Here is a 21,504-nt window from a genome sequence, read left to right as displayed (position 1 = left end):
CCCCACCCTGGGGAGACGCTGCCGGTGCCCCAGGGACCCCCCACCCTGGGGATATGCTGCCGGTGCCCCAGGTTTGCCCCACCCCTGGGATCCAGAGGGCGATGCCACAAGTGCCCTGGGGAACCTCGACCCCTTGGGGGACAAACAGATGCTGCCCTAGTGTCCCCCTATCTCCAGGCGGCCCCGGGATCCCCCCCCATGAGGCAGAGGGCGAGACCCCTTGGGGGCAGACAGACACCCCCTAACCTTGGGGGAGGCCTGTCACAGAGTGTGGGGGAGTCAGGGCCCTGCACCCCCCACTTCCTGCGATTCACCGGGACTCTCGGACAGCCGGGAAAACAGGTTTATTAGACAACAGGAACACAGTCCAAAACAGCTTGTAGGTACAGAAACCGGACCCCTAAGTCAGGTCCATCTTGGGGCCAGGGAGGCCAGACCCTGGGTCTGGGCCTCCCTTTCTTTCCCCAGCCAGCTCCAAACTGAAACTCTCCAGCCCCTCCTCTGGCCTTTGTCTCTTTCCCAGGCCAGGAGGTCACCTGATCTCTTTGTTCTCCAACACGTTCAGTTGGCACCTTTGCAGGGGAGGGGCCCAGGCCATCAGTTGCCAGAAGACAGGGTGTCGGCCCTTCTCTGTGCAGACAGCATCACACTGGTCTCCTAGGGCTCTGCAACAATCACACCCCCTTATCCCACCACCTAGAGACTTAACACATGCATAGGGGAAACTGAGGCACTCACACAGTATTCAGAGAAAACATTAAGAACAGTCCCACTTCGTCAGAAGGCCACTGACCCCCACTGGCTGGTTTCTGTCCCGCTCTCTGCAGCTCACCTGGACGGGCTTTGTGGAGGCCGAGCGCTTGGCAGATGCCGAGGGCTGGAAGGTGAGTGCGGCGCTGCGTGGTGGGGACCGGTACCAGGGGGTGTCCAGGTCGGGCAGTGCAGGTGGAGGAGGCAGAAGGGGGCACCCCCAGGCCGTTCAGGAATGGAGGCACTCCCCACCCAGCCAGCAGCTGGGGAACGGCGCAAAGCTCAGGCGGGGTTGCTGTGGGGTGTGCTGGGCACCACGTCCTGTCTGGGGCACAGAGGCCAGGCCTGTGTCTGCGGGGACTTTCTGTAATACAGGTTTCAGCGGGGTAGCCATGTTAGTCTGTATCAGCAAAAACACCGAGGAGTCCTTGTGGCACCTTAGAGACTAACAAATTTATTTGGGCATAAACTTTCATGGGCTAGAACCCACTTCATCGGATGCATGGAATGGAAAATACAGTAGGAAGAGATATATACACAGAGAACATGAAAAAATGGGGGTTGCCATAGCAACTGTAACGAGAGTAATCAATTAAGGTGGGCTTTTATCAGCAGGAAAAAGAAAAGCTTTTGTAGTAATGATTAGGATGGCCCATTTCCAACCATTAACAAGAAGGTGTGAGTAACAGTAGGGGGAAAATTAGCATGGGGAAATAGTTTTTAGTTTGTGTAATGACCCATCCACTCCCAGTCTTTATTCAGGCCTAATTTGATGGTGTCCAGTTTGCAAATTAATTCCAGTTCTGCAGTTTCATGTTGGAGTCTGTTTTTGAAGTTTTTTTGTTGAAGAATTACCACTTTTCAGTCTGTTATTGAGTGGCCAGGGACAGTGACGTGTTCTCCGACTGGTTTTTGAATGTTATAATTCCTGATGTCAGATTTGTCAGATTTATAGGGTGGTGTTTATGTGCCCATCACTTATCAGCACTGTAGTGTCCAGGAAGTGGATCTCTTGTGTGGACTGGTCCAGGCTGAGGTTGATGGTGGGGTGGAAATTGTTGAAATCCTGGTGGAATTCCTCAAGGGCCTGCTTCCCATGGGTCCAGATGATGAAGATGTCATCAATGTGGCGCAAGTAGAGTAGAGGCGTTAGGGGACGAGAGCTCAGGAAGCGTTGTTCTAAGTCAGCCATAAAAATGTTGCCATACTGTGGGGCCATGCGGGTACCCATAGCAGTGCCGCTGACTTGAAGGTATAAATTGTCCCCAAATGTGAAATAGTTGTGGGTGAGGACAAAGTCACAAAGTTCAGCCACCAGATTTGCCGTGATGGTATCGGGGATACTGTTCCTGACGGCTTGTAGTCCATCTTTGTGTGGAATGTTGGTGTAGAGGGCTTCTACGGCCATAGTGGCCAGGATGGTGTTTTCTGGAAGATCACTGATGGATTGTAGTTTCCTCAGGAAGTCAGTGGTGTCTCTGTGACGGAGCAGGGAGCAGGGCAGATTTGACCTGGGAATGTTGCAGGGGGGTTGCAGTGGGGATGTGGGACTTCCCTTGAAGGAAGCTACCTGAGCTGTAACCTGAGCCAGGAACGGGGGTGGGGAGAATTAACACCTTCTGCCCGGGAGACTGAACAAAGGAGAGGAGCAGCGGGAGGAGTTCTGGGTTTAGTTTCAGGTTGGGCTGGGTGGTGCAACGCAGGGAACCCCAAGCTGGGGTCTAAGCTCCCTGAACCTCCCAGAGGGACCTAATTGAGGGGGTCTGGTCGTACCTACACGCTCTGCTTGAGACTGTGTTCCTGTCCTTAAATAAACCTTCTGCTTTACTGGCTGGTTGAGAGTCGCAGTGAATCTCGGGAAGAGGGGTGCAGGGCCCTAACTCCCCCACAATCCGCAACAGTCTCGAAGATAGCTGGTAGTGCTGCTAGCGTAGGGCCTGAGGAGAGAGTCCACATAGCCAGACAATCCTGCTGTCAGGGTGTCAATGCCCGAGATGATGGGGCATCCAGGGTTTCCAGGTTTATGGATCTTGGGTAGCAGATAGAATACCCCTGGTCGGGGCTTTGGGGGGGTGTCCGTGTAGATTTGTTCCCGTGCTGTAGCTGGGAGTTTCTTGAGCAGATGGTGCAGTTTCTTTTGGTACCCTCAGTGGGATCGGAGGGTAGTGGCCTGTAGAATGTGGTGTTGTTGGGTGGGTTAAGGGAACCACTGTTGTGGCCCCTGTGGCATGTAGGAGTTTAGTTAGTTTACTGTCCTTTTTCCTCTGTAGAGAAGCAAAGTGTGTGTTGTAAATGGCTTGTTTCCCGGCACCCAGTGAGCGGTCTGGGGGGGGTCCCCCATCTGGGTGGAAGGACAAGAGCAAAACCAGTTCAGATCGGCAGAGGATCAGAAAGACAAAGCCCCGAACGATCCCCGTAACAGCAGGGTGCCCTGGCAGGGCGGGAAGTGGGGCTGGGGAGCGAGGGGAAAGGAGAGCAGAGCTTGGGCCAGCTCCTGTCGCTGGCTTGGTCTGATGTCTCATGGCTTAGCCCTGCTCCCCGCAGCGAGCCACGGCCTGGCTGCCAGTAGCCAGGTGACTGCTCAGTGGGGACCTGCTAGCGTCCTGGGGAGCATCGCGCCCTGACAGGGATGGAGCAGCCCCACGCTGGGGCCTGGCCGGGCCGGATTCGTGGCAGGGAGCCCCGGACAGAGATGGGTCGCTGGTGCCAAAGGCCCAGCCTCGGAGGCTGTGGGCTTCCCCTGTGAGCTGCAGGTACCGGGGGCCCGGCCCAGTACAGGAGTCACCCCCTGTCACGGAGTGTGGGGGAGTCAGGGCCCTGCACCCCTCTTCCTGCGATTCACCAGGAATCTCAGCTAGCCAGTAACACAGAAGGTTTATTTAGACGACAGGAACACAGTCCAAGACAGAGCTTGTAGGTATAGAGAACAGGACCCCTTAGTCAGGTCCATCTTGGGGGGCAGGGAGCCCAGACCCCAGTGCTGGGCCTCTCCCCGTCTCCCCAGCCAGCTCCAAACTGAAACCCCTCCAGCCATCTCCCGCAGCCACACACACACCCCCCACTCCTTGTCCAGCCTTTGTCCAGTTTCCTGGGCAGAAGGTGTCACCTGGCCCCAACCCCCTCCTGAGCTCAGGTTACATGCGAGGTCACCCCTGATATCCCATCCCCATCAGTATGAATGCAGACAGTAAACTAGTGCAACATCCCCAGGCCAACACTCCCCACTCCCTACCTCACAATAGCTGAGGTCCTTAATGGGCCATCCAGCAGACTAGGCAGAGCTGACACCAACTTGTCTGGGGTGTCTCCGAGCAGCACAGCACAAGTTTGAACTACAGACAGTCTAGAGCCAATACTTATAACTTGAAATGAGTGTGACCAGACAGCAAGTGTAAAAAATCGGGACGGGGGTGGGGGGTAATAGGAGCCTATATAAGAAAAAGTCCCCAAAATCAGGACTGTCCCTATAAAATCGGGACATCTGGTCACCCTACTTTAAATACAAAAATGATACACGCCCACGGATCACATAATCATAACCAGCAAACCAGAACCTCCTCATAGGCACCTTACTTGATCTCCTTTGGACAAGATTTGGGGCCACTACAGGACCTTGGTTGCAACAGTGATCTATATGGTCCCAGTTTGTGTCAGTAACGTCACACCAGCCCGACATGCTGTGACTCTCTGTCCCTCGCCCAGGACGTCCCGTCGGAGGAGGGGACCCCGGAGCCGGGGCAGCAGGACTTGGAGCAGCCCACCCTCCCCCTGGGATTGCTGAGCCTCAGGTGAGTAGGGCAGGGCTGCCGGGGCCAGGCTCGGGCGTGGGGCCGGGGCCCAACCTGCCATGCTGGGCACGGAGCCAGTGGGGCTGGGAGCCAGGACTCCACGTGGGGCAGCCCTACAGGATCCCCTTTGTGAGGCTTTGCCCTGTGACAGTGGGGCAGGACCCCGGGCTGGGGGTGACAGGGATCAGCCCAGGGGCCCTTCCCATAGGGTGTGGGGGGCCAGGCGCCAGGCAGTGCCCAGGGCGTCACCAGCCTCTCTTGCTCTTCCTCAGTGCGCGGAAAGCCGAGGAACAGATGCTGCATCTGGGCTCGCCCCTGGGCTCCAAGGTACGGCTGCCGGGTTACTGTCGTCATGGTGCCGGGGCAGCAGGAGCTGCCGGGTCACTGTCGTCATGGCGCCGGGGCAGCAGGAGCTGCCGGGTCACTGTCGTCATGGCGCCGGGGCAGCAGGAGCTGCCGGGTCACTGTCGTCATGGCGCCGGGGCAGCGGGGGCTGCCAGCTAAGTACAGCAAGTGCGCCCATTTAGCCGGGTATCATTCACCCCCGGTCAGACCCCTGGGCCCTCCAGTGGCTGGCAGTGGTGACTCTGCTGGGGGGAGAGGGGGGAGATGGGGACGGACAGGTGGTGGGGCTCTGCCAAGAGGTGGGGCTAGCGGGGTGATGGTGGGGGGGCTGTGCCTGGGGGGGATTGTGTCAGGCAGGGGGGGTCTGTGCCAGGCAGTGGGGCTGGTGGGGGGACTGGTGGGGGGGCTGTGCCTGGAGGGGCTTTTCGGGGGGAGCTGGCAGCGGCCCCATGGTGTGTCCCCTTCCCCAGAGCTTCCCGGTGCAGTCGCTGGGCTGGGTGGAGATGAGTGAGGAGGAGCTGGCGCCAGGCAAGAGCAGCGCGGCCGTGAACTCCTGCATCCGCCAGCTGGCCGGCCGCGGGGCCCCCCCACCGGGGGGCTGGGGCCAGGTGAGCGGGGCAGCCAGGGGTGGGGCGGGGCAGCCAGGGGGAGGGGCGGGGCAGCCAGGGGGAGGGGCCAGGTGAGCAGGGCAGCCGGGGGGAGGGGCGGGGCAGCCGGGGGGAGGGGCCAGGTGAGCGGGGCAGCCGGCGGGGGGGCGGGGCAGCCGGGGGACTGAGGCCAGGTGAGCGGGGCAGCTGGGGGGAGGGGCGGGGCAGCCGGGGGGAGGGGCCAGGTGAGCGGGGCAGCTGGGGGGTGGGGTGGGGCAGCCGGGGGACTGAGGCCAGGTGAGTGGGGCAGCCAGGGGGGGGGCGGGGCAGCCGGGGCCTGGGGCCAGGTGAGCGGGGCAGCCGGGGGGTGGGGCGGGGCAGCCGGGGGCTGGGGCCAGGTGAGCGGGGCAGCTGGGGGGAGGGGCGGGGCAGCCGGGGGCTGAGGCCAGGTGAGCGGGGCAGCTGGGGGGAGGGGCGGGGCAGCCGGGGGGAGGGGCCAGGTGAGCGGGGCAGCTGATGGGGGGGCAGAGCAGCCGGGGGACTGAGGCCAGGTGAGCGGGGCAGCTGGGGGGAGGGACGGGGCAGCCGGGGCCTGGGGCCAGGTGAGCGGGGCAGCTGGGGGGAGGGACGGGGCAGCCAGGGGCTGGGGCCAGGTGAGCGGGGCAGCTGACGGGGGGGCAGAGCAGCCGGGGGACTGAGGCCAGGTGAGCGGGGCAGCTGGGGGGAGGGGCGGGGCAGCCGGGGGGAGAGGAGGGGAGGGGCAGCCGGGGGGAGGGGCCAGGTGAGCGGGGCAGCCGGGGGTGGGGCGAGGCAGCCGGGGGACTGAGACCAGGTGAGCGGGGCAGCCGGCGGGGGGGGCGGGGCAGCTGGGGGACTGAGACCAGGTGAGCGGGGCAGCTGGGGGAGGGCCGGGGCAGCCAGGGCAGCCAGGGGACTGAGGCCAGGTGAGCGGGGCAGCCGGCGGGGGGGGGCGGGGCAGCTGGGGGACTGAGGCTAGGTGATCGGGGCAGCTGGGGGGTGGGGCGGGGCAGCCCGGGGGCTGAGGCCAGGTCAGCGGGGCAGCCGGTGGTGGGGTGGGGGTGGGGCTGGGGCTGGGCCGGTCCCTGGGGCTGCGGGCTGGGCTGTGAGCTACAGGGAATGGGGTCCCCACGGAACTAATCCCCAGCCAGCCCCCCCTCACAATCCCCCACTGCTGCCCTGCCCCAGGCCTGACCTCTCACAGCACGCTCTGAGCCCCTCCCCCACCCTGCCCCCCGCTGACCCCGCTCTCCCCCCAGGGCCGGGCCATGCTGCTGCTCCTGGACCGCGAGACGCTGCGGCTGGTGGAGCCGATCGAGCGGACGCTGCTGCACGCCCAGCCTGTGGCCAGCATCCGTGTGTGGGGCGTCGGCCGGGACGACGGCAGGTAAGGGGCTCTGGGGTGCTGGATGAGCCCCACAGGGCGCGGTGCAGGGACCACCACAAGGGAGTGCCGCGGGGCCCTGGGGGGCCTGGGGTTGCAGGCAGGGCAGGGTCCAGCTTGGGGGCCCCCTTGCCCGGCCGCCCTAATGCTCCGGGACACGGAGTTGTACGGTACCATCCCCCGTGTGCCCTGGCCCCGTCACCCCTCGTGTGCAACGACGCTGCCTTTGGTGGGACACTTCTGAGAGTGCCAATGCAGGACAAATCACTCAGAGCAGGGCACTCACGGCCCCAGGCTGGGGTCCCTTGGCACACCCAGGCACCAAACCAGCCAGACTAAGAGGACTTCGGTCTCACCCCACTGGCGAACCACAAGTCACACAAGCAATTCCCTCAGACACTCCAGTATCACCACCAGCGCCACTCGTTACAGGGATGAATGGTTATGAAAACCAATACCCCAGTAAAAGTAAAGGGTTCTCCTGATCCCAAAGGACCAAGCCCCAGACCCAGGTCAATATACAAATCAGATCTTACCCACAAATCACGCTGTTGCCAATCCTTCAGAATCTACAATCTAGAGCTTTATTCATAAAAGGAAAAAGATAGAGATGAGAGTTAGGATTGGTTAAATGGAATCAATTCCATACAGTAATGGCAAAGTTCTTGGTTCAGGCTTGCAGCAGTGATGGAATAAACTGCAGGTTCAAATCAAGTCTCTAGAACATCCCCAGCTGGGATGGGTCCTCAGTCCTTTGCTCAGAGTTTCAGTTTATAGCAAAGTCCCTCCAGAGGTCAGAAGCCGGATTGAAGACAAGATGGAGATGAGGCAGCAGCCTTTTATAGTCTCTGTCCATGGAAGGACGCCTTTGTTCTTACTGCGGAAAATCACAGCAGCAAGATGGAGTCTGGCGTCACATGGGCAAGTCACATGTCCAGGCATGACTCAGTTCTTTACAGGCTGACGCCATTGTTCACATGTTAGTTTGAAGGTTCCCAGGAAAGCTCAGATGTGGATTGGAGTCTCCCAAAGTCCATTGTCAGTTCAGTGTTTCTTGACTGGGCACTTACTGAGAATAGCCCCTTCTCCAGAAGGCTATGCATCCGAAGAAGTGGGCTGTAGTCCACGAAAGCTTATGCTCTAATAAATTTGTTAGTCTCTAAGGTGCCACAAGTACTCCTTCTCAAGAAGCTGACCAAATGCTTCCTTGAGGCTACTTAGAATCAAACACATTGAGATACAAGTACAGAGCCAATATTCATAACTTCAACTACAAACATGATACACGCTCACAGCATAATCATAACCTTTCCATAGACACCTTACACAACAACATTTGTACAATATTTGCTGCAAATATACAACAGTGGTTGCAACAATGATCTATATGGTCCCAGTTTATGTCAATAACGTCACACCCCCAATGCAAAATTGATGTAGGAAGGGATGACACAAACATCACTGACTGCATCCCAAGAGCTCCCCATCCTGGGTTCTGTCTCACTACAGCTAGTATTGGGTTAGAAGCCGTACCAGTGTATAACAGAAATGGTTTATCAAAGTCATGTTCAATAACATGATTGAACCTCTTTGCAAACTCAAGGTAAAACTTAGTTAGAACAATAGTGGATTGGATCTGCTCTGGCAGCATGGTTCCTGTATGTGCCATGTGATCTTGCCAAGAGCTAAAGAAAACAGCTACTTTATCCATAGAAGCTCGGGCAAATGTTTGGAACCCAATTAACATCAAATAAATGCAGATATTAATGTTCTTCATAGTCCAGGAATCTTGGCATTTAGCCATGAAAGCAATATGGTAGTGTGCCTCAGTCTTCCTTTTCATACAGCACATTAGGTCTGGAATGTCTTTTCCCCTGTGAAAAGGTCCAATACTGTTTACAGGCATGAACTGTGAAACATCAGTATAACAAGGCCCTTTAACATAACGTGTGTTCTCATGTATTCCTTTTAACACGTTCAAGGGATTCTCCAGAATATTAGGCACATTGTACATTTTTACAGTTTGTGGCAATAGCAACACATTTGTTACAAAATTTACCATTAGCAATAACAAGAAATCCATTACAAGTGTCCATCTACAGTCATGTTTGTCATGCCACACCTTTGGCTCAATACCATTGGAGTTTGGGCATTTTAGGGTCACCCTGTGGCTTCCCTTTGCAAAATTAAGTTCTCTCTTCCCTCCTTGTCCTGAAGGATCAAACCCTGATTTCTCTTGCTGATGGGGTGGGTTCTCTGTGCTAACAGCTATTAGCAAGTCTTTCTTTCCCCTGCCAGCCAGGTAATTTGCATCAACACAAACACTAGCTTTTAAATTCTCAGCTGCTACCAATTCCAAGGCTGGACTCTGTCTTACAGAGATACCCCACAAATCCAGAGAGTCTTGGCTACACTCACGCTGTACAGCGCTGCAACTTGCTGCGCTCAGGGGTGCGAAAACGCCCCCCCCCCCCCCCCCGAGTGCAGTGAGTGCAGCGCCAGTGTAATCAGCGCCTGCAGAGCTGCACGCTACTCCCCTCAGAGAGGTGGAGCTCTCACAGCGCTGGCGGCGCGACTACACTCACACTACACCGAATTGCCAAGTGTAGCCAAGGCCTTAGAGTGAGAGTTTGCTTGCTCTCCCCTGCATCCTCAAGCATTCAGCCATAAAACTGTTCTGCTTTGAAACACCAGTGACCAAATCTGTCCTCAGACCCTGAAGCACAGACTGCTCACTTAAAGAATCTACATGGAGACAGTCCTGTCCCAACACCATTGTCTCCCCAACAAGCTGGCCACACACAGCCACTTGGTTATAGGGTTGTTTAAATTCCTTAACAGCTTTTACTCCATCTGAGACCTTCTCAAAGCTACCCACACTGGATCTTTCAAAAGGACAGTCAGTGGATCCATTCACAACAGAACATTTCTGGCTGTTAGGAACTGAAACTTCCCTGATTAAATCACTTTTACACCCTTTAGTTGCAGTAAACGGCTTGCACAGATTACCATGAGGATTCTAAGCAACAAATCACCCCTCACAGAAATTCTGCTCTTACCCTCTTCACCCAGGGCTTGCTCTAAAGGAACACTTTCCTGAGCCACAACAGACTTTTTCTGGGTCTTACTTACATCGAGGATCACCTTTGGCCCATCAGGCAGATTTCTACACAATCCCCTTTCAGGCAAACCCATGGACTCACTAGATGAAAGGTCAGAAGCATTCTCCTTTCCTTTGCCACACACAAGTTCAGGAATTTTTTCCTTCTTGCTACAAGTTGCTAACACAATTAAATCACCTTTCTGCTCTCCTTGTGCCCTGGCTAGGATATCACCCAGATCAGACAGAGTTGCTACACCCTTTTCCAACCACATATTAGCAACAGGCAAAATACAAGCACCAGAATTGTCTCATCTCTGGGATTTTGCTAAGACACTAACTGGATGCAACCTAGTTATGGTGCCATTCTCCCCAGCAGATGCAAACTTAGGACCATTCCCTTCCTGGGCTTTAGTTGAATCCGGAACCAACTCTGAGACAACTGAATTACTCTCAACCATCACAGGCTGAAAGGCACCTTCTGTCTGCTCCACAGACGAAGAACTGGAGACACATTCTCCTTTACCAGAAACACAGCTTGGGATTTCATTTCCCTTGTCCCAGCACACAGGGCTGTTCACAGACAACTGCTTGGAGACCAAGGTAGCTTCCTCCATAGGCAAGTCAATACCCCTGACAGATACAGGCACATTTCCTTCACTGTCACAATTCTCCACACAGGTTACAGGTAAGGAATAGGGACACTCATCTTCCACTCTCCTGGCCTTCCCAAACTGCTGACTAGATACAGCCATCAGCTCACAAGGCTGCCTAGGCTCCTCCAACCTTTCCTTACCAGGCCCTTTGCCACTCCCAACAGATACACTGCTGCTCTTCTCACGACACTGAGCTACTGCCAGCAAATCACAGTGACCCTTTTCAGGTTCAATTTTATGAACTGTACTAGCCAACAATCCATCACCCATCAAACATCTCCCCTTTCCTTCCTCAGCTAGGGCTTCAACCTGACCATCCACTTCAATCTGCTCCTGAGAAACATTGTCCTGACCAATGAGACCTTTCTGCTCTTGATCTAACTCCAGATTCACTTCTGAGATGTTAGACCAACATTCAGACACTTCATTCACAGACCAACCCTCCCCAGGCAAATCATTGCCCATAACAGACACAGGTTCAAGATCATTCCTGTCCTGTGACTGGCTCTGGCTACCTGGACTGAACAAAGCTTTAACGTCTTCCCCAATCAAAAGTTCTTTAGGCAATAACTTCCTTATGTAACCTTTCTGCCCATCTGAGTTGGCAGCAACAAGGGCCGGGTTCAGTATCTAGGGGTTCCATTTCCATAACGCAATGCAAAACTGGCTCGAGCCCCCACCCAGTCACCTGGGACAATTTCATACCACCACTCCCCCCCGGGCGCCTCTAGGAGGCAATACTTCCCCTCTCGCAAGCACGGAGTCTGAGTGTAGCAGAAAATGTTTAATAACATGAGGTAAACGACATCAGCATTAAATTGGGAAACCACCAAACAGGATTCATAACACAAACCATGAGCAAAAGACCCACCCCCAAAGTCCCAAAAGTCCAACACCCCAAAAGTCTCTTGAGTCCAGCAACCCAAGAATCACCCAAAAGTCTCTGTCTCTGATCAGTGCAGCCCCAGAGTTCAAAAGTTTATCTGCAGAGTCTTACCCCCCCCACCCCAGCCTGGGTGGAAATGGGGGGGAGAAGAAAGGGGCACACAGGGTATTAAGGGGCACCTTACATGGTCCGAGGCCAACTGCCTTACCTCTCCATGGGGTTCTGCTGCAGCCTTCAACACTAGCCCCTCCACTCCTCATCCCGTGGGCCACACTAACCGTCCCGCAAACTGCTCCATTCTCCCAGCCACTTAGCAACAAATCTTCAGGCTCCCCCACTAGTTAACAGAGCACTCAGTGATTTCAGCTTGTAGTAGGGGAGCCCCAGTGCACCACTGGCCCAAAGTGAATTCAGCTCAACAGCCTGTAACTAAAAACTAGACTCCTAATAGACTCAAAATTAGCTCTGACATTCAACAGTGGAGGGGGGAAAAGGGAGCAATTAGCACTCCAGACCCACCCAAATAAGCCCATACAACTATCTATCCCCAACCTCTCTCAATTCACTGGGTTTTGTAACCCATGTCCTTTGTCTAGTGAGTGCTACTTAGTTGATGGTGAGACCCTCTGTCATAAAACAGTTCCACTGGCCTTGATTCACAGAATCAGGGTAACAACATTATATTCTTCCTGCCCCAATAACAGAGAAACTGGGGATCCCACAGCAGCCAAAGTGACCATTTTGGGCTGCCGTGGGCTCATGCTAGGCGGGTGGGTGTGCCTATGCAAACAAGATCAGCCCCTGGAGTTCTTTTCCACACTCGCCACAATTCACCACCAGATGTCAGGGTAGAGCTCATCCTGACTCTGCTTACACTTACCCCAGCTATAACTTCATGCGGAGCCCCATTCCATTCAAGGCGGATTCTGGCTAAAGGCACACGGACAGTAAACTCACAGAAGACTACAACATTCACACTCTGATCTGGTAAATAATCTTCCTCTTTGACAAGATCTGCTTTAACAAGAGCGATGTTAGAAGCCATCATTTGCCCTAAACAGCTTTTACCATTGACTTTTACATTCTCTGTGAATTTTCCATTAACACTCCCATACAGAGCATTGGCACAAGTTATGGGGTCACGCTCTACTGAATTCACAGTAACATAAAAGGTGGCAGTGTTGGGGTACATTTGGTTACAGCCAGACAACTGCTCAGAGTTACACAACATACCAACATTGTTGCAAACTGGGCAGATTCTGTGCCCATCTTTGCTGTTGAGAGGCACTGGCTTTCCAGGATGATACAGTTCTTCCAGTTCCTCTATTCTCTTGAGTTGGAGCTGAAGTCTTTCCACTTCTGCCTCAGCGTCTAGTTCCTGCCATAGAATTTCTGCCAGTCTCTGTTCATGCTCAAGTTGCAGTTTACTTGCTGTGCCCCACGCCCTACCCTCCCTCGCTCAGCGCATGCCACCCTCCCTGTCACGGAGTCCCCGGGCGATGCTCTGGAGCTGCTCCCTACGAAGCCAGGCAGGACTCTGGGGGAGCCTCCTCTCTGTGAGCAGACTGTCGCCAGGGCAAGAAGCTTCCCCAGCTTCCACCTTCCTGGGTCTGACCCCGGAGCATTCAGCCTCCCCTGCCCCTCCGTGCGCTTCCCACAGCAAGTCCGTACAGGTGGGGCTCCTGCGGAAGCCAGAGGACCCTGCACCCCAGCTCCACAGTCAGACGTGACTCTCGGCCAGCCAGGAAAACAGAAGGTTTATTCATTGACGGGAACACAGTGTAGGGCAGAGCTTGTAGGTACAGAAATCAGTGACTTTCAGCCAAGTACAGCTTGTGCGGAGGGGAGCCCAGAGCCAGGGCTCTGCCTCCCCCTGCACCCCAAGCCAGCCGAGACTGACTCGCTTCCAGCTGCCTGGCTGCCCTGCCCGTTGCTCCTCCGGCCTTTGTCTCACTTCCGGGCCAAGAGTCACCTGGTCGCAGCCCCCTCCGGGGTCTCAGGTTACGAAGGGGCAGCCATAGCATCCGTGCAGGCCACTGGAGCGACCCCCACAAAAGTCACACCTGCTTATTCCCACCACCTAGACATTGGTGCAGCATACAGGGAAACTGAGGCACACACAGCATTCATGCAAAACAGTAAGACTCCCATAGGCTCATATACATCATAACAGAGAAAATCCCCAGTTTGTCACACTAGGTCACTCCAGTCCTCGGCTCTGGGAGCCAGCCTGACCCTGCTCTGCTGTGAGAACCCCCACTCCTGGGCTGTTCACGCACAGCCTCTGGCATGTAAGCTACTGCCTGAATTGTGCAACCGAACGACACTAGCCAGTATCTCCAGTCCCAGACACAGCCCTAGGAACCTCCGTCTTGCAGTGCCCAGTTATGCCTGCTGGACACTACAAGCTTATAGGAGTTTGTCAATTTAACAAAGAAATTGATATGTGCCAGGCTTGTTCTCCCAAGGGGAGTCTCTGAGATGCTTCAAACCAAACGCACTGCTTCAGGTAGAACAAACAAACACATTTATTAACTACAAAGACAGATTTTAAGTGATTATAAGTCAAAGCGCAACAAGTCAGATTTGGTCAAATGAAATAAAAGCAAAACATTCTAAACTGATCTTAACACTTTCAGTGCCTTCACAAACGTAGATGCTTCTCACCACAGGCTGGCTGGTTGCCCTTCAGCCAGGCTCTCCCCTTTGATCAGCGCTTCAATCACTTGGTGTTGGTAGATGGAGGTGGTAAGGGAAGGACAACAGAACTGACCAAGGGAAGGGGGTGACGCCCTGGAGAGTCCAACAGACCCTTTGTTGCTGCCTAGGCCACTGTCCTTTGTTCCTGTCAGGCTGGGCTGGGTTTGTCCCATACATGCCCTGATGAGGTGTGAACTGCCCCTCTGCTCTTAGAGAGTTTTGCCTGGGCTTGTTTTAAGCCACGAGGACACATTTTCAACCTCATAACTATAGACATGAAATTACAACCTATAACATCACTATAACAACAATGCTCAGTGCATCATGAGCCTTCCACAGACACCCGACATGACAAACTTTGCATTGGACACCACACAGTCATTTTACAAGGATGAACATGGGAGTGCAGAGGGTTCCCCCGAGGTACAGAGCATCACACTCACATACAACATAACAAGGGAAAATCCCCACTATGTCAACCCCACTGCCAGGGGACGCTGGGCTCTGCACCCCACTGCCATCCCCATGGGGGGCCCCCTTTGGTCAGGGAAAACTGGCTCCAGACTCATTGCACATCTCAGCCAACACCTCTGTCTCATCTGGCCCCTGGGTGGATGGGATCTGGCCGGCGTGGAGCCCAGGGCTGGGGGGTCCCTGGATCCCCCCCCGCCTCCCTGGATGGGTTGGTAGGAAGATGCTGCAGGGCTCAGTTTGGCAGGCAGGGTCAGAGATCATGACCTCCAGAACGTGACCCCCTGCTCAGACTGAGGGCTCAGCAGGGGGCTCTGACCCTTGGGGTCTCACCTGCAGGGACTTTGCCTACGTGGCCCGGGACCCGCTGACACAGATGCTGAAATGCCACGTGTTCCGGTGCGAGATGCCAGCCAAGGGCATCGCCACCAGCCTGCAGGCCGTCTGCTCCCAGGTGAGATCCCCCCGGGCCCCCCCGAACCTCCCCTGAACCTCCCCCCCATTGCCACCAGCCTGCAGGCCGTCTTCTCCCAGGTGAGACCCCCCCCGGGCCCCCCGAACCTCCCCTGAACCTCCCCCCATCGCCACCAGCCTGCAGGCCATTTGCTCCCAGGTGAGACCCCCCCCCCGGGCCCTCCCGAACCTCCCCTGAACCTCCCCACCATCGCCAGCAGCCTGCAGGCCGTCTGCTCCCAGGTGAGATCCCCCCGGGCCCCCCTGAACCTCCCCTGAACCTCCCCCCCATCGCCACCAGCCTGCAGGCCGTCTGCTCCCAGGTGAGATCCCCCCAGGCCCCCCCGAACCTCCCCTGAACCTCCCCCCCATCGCCACCAGCCTGCAGGCCGTCTGCTCCCAGGTGAGATCCCCCCAGGCCCCCCCGAACCTCCCCTGAACCTCCCCCCCATCGCCACCAACCTGCAGGCCATTTGCTCCCAGGTGAGACCCCCCCGAACCTCCCCCCCATTGCCACCAGCCTGCAGGCCGTCTGCTCCCAAGTGAGACCCCCCCGTGCTCCCCCGAATCTCCCCTGAACTTCCCCCCCATCGCTACCAGCCTGCAGGCCGTCTACTCCCAGGTGAGATCCCCCGAACCTCCCCCCCATCGCCACCAGCCTGCAGGCCGTCTGCTCCCAAGTGAGACCCTCTTGGGCCCCCCTGAATACCCCCTGAACCTCTCCCCCATTGCCACCAGCTTGCAGGCCGTCTGCTCCCAGGTGAGACACCCCCCCCCCGGGCACCCCCGGTGCGAGATGCCAGCCAAGGGCATCACCACCAGCCTGCAGGCCATCTGCTCCCAGGTGAGATCCCCCCGGGCCCCCCCGAACCTCCCCTGAACCTCCCCCCCATTGCTACCAGCCTGCAGGCCGTCTACTCCCAGGTGAGATCCCCCGAACCTCCCCCCCATCGCCACCAGCCTGCAGGCCGTCTGCTCCCAAGTGAGACCCCCCTGGGCCCCCCTGAATCCCCCCTGAACCTCCCCCCCATTGCCACCAGCTTGCAGGCCGTCTGCTCCCAGGTGAGACCCCCCCCCCGGGCACCCCCGAACCTCCCGTGAACCTCCCCCCATCGCCACCAGCCTGCAGGCCGTCTGCTCCCAGGTGAGACCCCCCCGTGCTCCCCCAAACCTCCTCTGAACTTCCCCCCCATCGCTACCAGCCTGCAGGCTGTCTACTCCCAGGTGAGACCTCCCGAACCTCCCCCTCCATCACCACCAGCCTGCAGGCCGTCTGCTCCCAAGTGAGACCCCCCTGGGCCCCCCTGAACCTCCCCCCCATTGCCACCAGCCTGCAGGCTGTCTGCTCCCAGATGAGACCCCCCCCCCCTCGGGCACCCCCGAACCTCCCATGAACCTCCCCCCCTCGCCACCAGCCTGCAGACCGTCTGCTCCCAGGTGAGACCCCACGGGCTCCCCCAAACCCCCTCTGAACCTCCCCCCATTGCCACCAGCCTGTAGGCCGTCTGCTCCCAGGTGAGACCCCACGGGCTCCCCCAAACCCCCTCTGAACCTCCCCCCATTGCCACCAGCCTGCAGACCGTCTGCTCCCAGGTGAGACCCCACGGGCTCCCCCAAACCCCCTCTGAACCTCCCCCCATTGCCACCAGCCTGCAGGCCGTCTGCTCCCAGGTGAGACCCCCCCGACCTCCCTGGGCCCCCTGAACCTCTCCCCCCATAGCCCAGCCGGGGCAGAGGGGCCAGGCGCGGTGTGGTGCTCGGGGGGGGTGGACATGGTGCTTGGTGGGCCGGACACAGTGCCGGGGGGTCGTGGTGCTGGGGGGGGCCGGACATGGTGCCGGGGGGGTCGCGGTGTGGGGGGGGCCGGACATGGGGCCGGAGGGGTCGCGCTGCCGGGGAGGGGCCGGACCCGGTGCCGGGGGGGTCACGGTGCTGGGGGGGGGCCGGACACGGTGCCAGGGGGGTCGCGGTGCTGGGGGGGGGGCGGACACGGTGCCGGGGGGGGGTCGGAGGCGGGCCCCTACAGCCGGCCATGCTGTGACCCCCGGCTCCCCTAGATGCTGGTGCAGCGGCAGAACACCCGGGCCCTGGTGACCGGCCTGGCGCTGGAGCCCGCCAAGATGGTGGAAATTCCCTTCCAAGGTAGCGGGGGGCACTGGGGGCCTCATGGCAGGGTGGGGACACAGGTGCTGGGCCAGGCGGGGTCATGGGGAACTGGGGGGTCATAGGGTGGGGTTTGGGGCGGGGGTCATGGGGCACAGGGGGGAGGGGTTAAAGGGGGGGGCATCTCTCTCTGGAGTGAAGACAAAAAACCTGCCCGTTGGGCTGGGGGGAGGGGGGGCGACCGGACAGGTGGACAAGAACTGCGCTGGACAGGGTGGGGCCAGGCTGGGCGAGGGGGCAGGGCAGTAGGGGGCAGGGTGGGGCCAGGCTGGGTGGGGGGCTGGAGTGCTAGGGGGGCCGGGGGGCCGTGCGGCTTTGCCAGCCCAGACTGACCCCTGTCTGACCCCCGTCTCTCTCTGCAGTGGAGTTCCCGGCCCCCAAGACGGAGCTGGTGCAGAAGTTCCAGGTGTCCTACCTGGGCAGCGCGCCCGTTGCCCGGCCTGTGGGTACGGCCCGCGGGAGACTGGGGGGCTCCTATCCACAAGGGTTAATGGCTGGGGGCTGGCCCGGGGCGGGAGTGGGGCAGGGGTCACCCCACGGCTCCTGGGAGTCAGGGCAGGGCCTGACGGCCACTGTGCTTGGCCTGTTCCCAGGCATGGACGTGATCAACGCAGCCCTGGACTTGGCACTGGCGGCCCCCAGCCGGGACCACTGGACCCCCAGCCACGTCCACGTGGCCCCTGCCACGCTCAGCGTGACCCATGCACAGGTAAGACCTCCCACCCCTCCCCCGCTCAGCATCATCCACACGCTGGTGAGACCCCTTGGAACCGCTGTGCCCCCAAACCGTTCAGCTGGGTTGCCCCCTCCCCCAGCTCTGCTGGTGACCCACAGCGAGCCCCTCTGGGCCCTGTTATCGCCCAACACAACAGCAGGTGGCGCCACACATCCACCTGAGGCACCTGAGTGCTTTACCGGAGCCACATCGACCAACAACAGAGGCCCCAGCCAGTGTCCCAGCCCCCCAGCCTTGCCCCCTATGGGGTGTGAGCCACGAGTCCCAGGGGACTGTACGGTGCAAGCTCTTTACCCGCCCCCCACCCATGTGGGGAAGATCTGCACCAGCCTGTTACCAGAGCAAAGATTTCCAAACACTTCACTGCAAACACACTGGTTAAGATCAAACATCAAAGAAGTTTATTAACTCTAGAAGGAGAGATTTGAAGTGATTATAGGTGATAAACAAATCAAAGCAGGTGACCTAGGAAATCAAACAAAACCACAAACCCAGCGATGATGTCACTCCCCATCTTTTATAGCTTCTCCAGGTTGCTGGAAAGTCTCTGCCCCCATTGGCCAAACATTCTCCATTGTCTCCGTGCTCCCTAGCGGGCGGCTCCTCGCACAGACTTCCTGTGGGTAACTCGCACCCAGCCGGGACTCCGGGTTAGTGGCTGCAGGCTGAGGATGGCACCGCACAAGGCCCCCTTTGCACCCCACTGCGGGAAATGTGGGGTGCTTTGGGGTGCAGTGTCATACCCATCCTGGGCGCCCCGACTGGGGGCTCTGGCCCCACTCGGAGTGACGCCCAGCAGGACTCTGGGGCAGCATCTCCCCTCAGGGCACCTGTCCCAGGGCAAGGACCCTGCTCTGCTTCGGCACCTCCTGGGTGTGACCTCGGAGCATTCAGCTCCCTGGTCACCCCGGGAGCTCCCCGCAGCGAGTCTCCCTGGGCGGGACCCCTGGGGGAGCCTCACCCCCAAAGGGCCCTGCCCCCCACACCACAGCCAGCCGTGACTCCCTGCTCGCGTGTGACACAGACGGGTTATTATCGTCGGGAACCCAGTGTAGAACAGAGCTTGGTAGCACCGAGATCAGGGACCTTCGGCAAAGTCCATCGGGGGCGGGGGGGGGGGCAAGGCCCTGGGCCCTCGACCCGAGTCCCCAACCAGGAGACTGACTCACTTCCAGCTGCCTGGCCTCCATCACACCCGTTGCCCTCCTCCGTCCTTTGTCCCTTTCCGGGTCCAGCCGGCCACCTGGGCTGCACCAACCCCCCCCCCCCCCCCCGTTCCTTGCAGAGGATGGGGCCCAGCCAGCAGCTGCCAGGCTACGAGTGTCGGCCGTTCTCTGCAGCCCGTCAGCAGTCCCACCTGCCCTCTTGGGTCTCTGTGACAATCACACCCCCTGGTCCCACCGCCTCGGTACTTGACTAACACGTGGGGAAACTGAGGCACATACTGTTCCCACCAGAGCCCATCTCCTCAGGCCCCCCACCGCGGGGTGGGCACCATGGCACATGCAGCCCTTATCTCCCCTTGCAAATGCCAGACCCATTTGCTCCCTCGGGCCTGAAGTCTCGCTCAGCCACTCCTGCCCCCCACAACCTGGGGTCAGGGCCCCCTTGTTTGGGGCAGGATCCGTCTCCTGGTGCAGATGCCCCAGCTCCAGGCTCACAGGCACAGGCCTCCCGGCTCACCCCCTGGTGCTGTGCCACTGCTGGCCCCAGGAGCCGTGCCGTGGGGGGTTTCCCACCCCCTGCTCCCCTCCCAGGAGCCAGGCCGTGGGGGAAGGGTTCCCCCGGACACGTGCTGGGGGGGGGGCTCTGGGAGCCGTGTGGGGGGGGGGGCAGGTTCCTGGACATGTGCCGTGCGGGTGGGAGGGGTTTCCAGGAGCCGGGGGGGGGTTTCCAGGAGCCATGCCGTGGGGTGGGGTGGTTTATGAGTCAGATGCCATGGGGGTGGGGGTTTCCCGGGAGCCGTGCTGTTGGGGGGGGGGCTATAAGACAGATGCCATGGGGGGGGTTTCCTGGGAGCCGTGTGTGTGGGGGGTCCCGGGAGTCGTGGGGGGGAGCGGTTTCCGGGAGCCCTGCCGTGGGGGGGGGGGTGTTCCTGGGGCCATGGGGGGTTCCGGCTCCTGATCCCCGCTCTCCCCCCAGACGGAGGCTGTGCTGTGCGAGTGCCGGGTGCGATTTCTCTCCTTCATGGGCGTGGGCCGGGACGTTCGCTCCTTCGCCTTCATCACGGCCAGCGCCCCGGGCGCCTTCCGTTGCCACATGCTCTGGTGCCAGCCCAACGCCGCTGGGCTCAGCGAGGCCCTGCAGGCCGCCTGCATGGTGAGCCCCCGACCCCCTGCCCACCATCGTCCCATCCCTGCCCCCCGGGGCCCTGTCCCTGCCCCCCGGGCGCCTTCCACTGCCACATGCTCTGGTGCCAGCCCAACGCCGCTGGGCTCAGCGAGGCCCTGCAGGCCGCCTGCATGGTGAGCCCCCGACCCCCTCGGGTCCGGCCCTCCTGTCCCTGCCCCCTGGGGCCCTGCCCCCAGCCCCCTGGGGCCCTGCCCTCCCTCCCTCTGCCCCCAATTAACCCATCCCTGCCCCCCACCCATGAGGTCCTGTTCCCAACCCAGAGTCCCGCCCCCCATCACCCTGGCCCTGCCCCCGACTCATGGGGCACTGTACCTGGGCCCTACCCCCCCCCCGAGGACCGTGCACGTGGGGTCTGCCCCATCCCTGCCCTTCTCACCCTGGGACCCACGGGCTGCAGGGGGCATGCCCCCCTCCCTCTGGGTGGCAGGGGGAGGGCTGTGGGTGGGTGGGGTGTTTCTGGGGGGGCTGCTCCCCACTCTCCCCAGCTGGTAACCCCATCTCCCCGCAGCTGCGTTATCAGAAGTGCCTCGACGCCCGGCCCCAGGCCCCCAGCTCCTGCCTGCCGGCGCCGCCCGCAGACTCCATGGCCCGGCGCGTGGGCTCCACCGTCCGCAGGGGTGTCCGCACCCTGCTGGGCAGCCTGAAACCCCAACGCCTGGGGGTGCAGACGCCGTGAGACCCCCCTGCACGCGGTGCCCCGGCCTCTGCCCACAGCGCCTGGGCTGGGCCCTGAGGGGGATCCTGGCTCAGCCCCTCCCCCCGCATGGGACCTGCTGGTTAGTGCTGGGGGCCAGGGGCGCGGCCCCGGGAGCCGCTGGCACGAGGTGGGTGTTGTACAAACTCGTTAATAAACCGCCCTGCCCGCCCGCCCCAGCTCGCTCTGTGCGCCGCCCTGGGGGGGGAGGGGGAGCAGCAACTCCTGGGCTGAATCTGGCCAGACATGGCCCCCCTGCCCGCCCCACCCCCATCACTGGCTGGGCAGGGGAGGGGGCCCGATCCTGCAGAGGGGCCCAGGGGACGGGGCGCCCTGGGGCCAGGCTGTGCCCAGCTGGGCGGACGCCGTGGCCGAGAATGCCAGGAAGTCTGGGCAGCAGCAGCCCCGGCTCTGCCCCCCC

At 59.5% G+C, this 21,504-nt stretch overlaps 1 protein-coding gene across 4 annotated transcripts in view; it reads left to right on the top strand.

Annotated features, from left to right (window-relative positions):
* Positions 1-21,256, top strand: part of APBB1 (amyloid beta precursor protein binding family B member 1) — a 43,517-nt gene extending 22,261 nt beyond the window's left edge. For 2 of the 4 annotated variants that reach the window (XM_054016082.1, XM_054016083.1), the window contains exons 5-15: positions 828-884; positions 4,453-4,538; positions 4,811-4,865; positions 5,354-5,491; positions 6,748-6,875; positions 15,025-15,139; positions 17,196-17,280; positions 17,664-17,747; positions 17,895-18,010; positions 20,180-20,502; positions 20,898-21,256. In XM_054016082.1, coding sequence (XP_053872057.1) covers positions 828-884; positions 4,453-4,538; positions 4,811-4,865; positions 5,354-5,491; positions 6,748-6,875; positions 15,025-15,139; positions 17,196-17,280; positions 17,664-17,747; positions 17,895-18,010; positions 20,180-20,502; positions 20,898-21,033 — 1,323 coding nt within the window. In that variant the 3' untranslated portion in view covers positions 21,034-21,256. The remainder of the gene's footprint in view (positions 1-827; positions 885-4,452; positions 4,539-4,810; positions 4,866-5,353; positions 5,492-6,747; positions 6,876-15,024; positions 15,140-17,195; positions 17,281-17,663; positions 17,748-17,894; positions 18,011-20,179; positions 20,503-20,897) is intronic. The other 2 variants (XM_054016085.1, XM_054016084.1) reach the window with 2 other exon arrangements.
* Positions 21,257-21,504: the final 248 nt, after the last annotated feature.

This window comes from Malaclemys terrapin, chromosome 1 (genome assembly GCF_027887155.1).
Source record: "Malaclemys terrapin pileata isolate rMalTer1 chromosome 1, rMalTer1.hap1, whole genome shotgun sequence".
Taxonomy (NCBI): Eukaryota; Metazoa; Chordata; order Testudines; family Emydidae; genus Malaclemys; species Malaclemys terrapin.
Note: the sequence above shows the minus strand (reverse complement) of the source record. Positions and strands in the feature narration are given on the sequence as shown.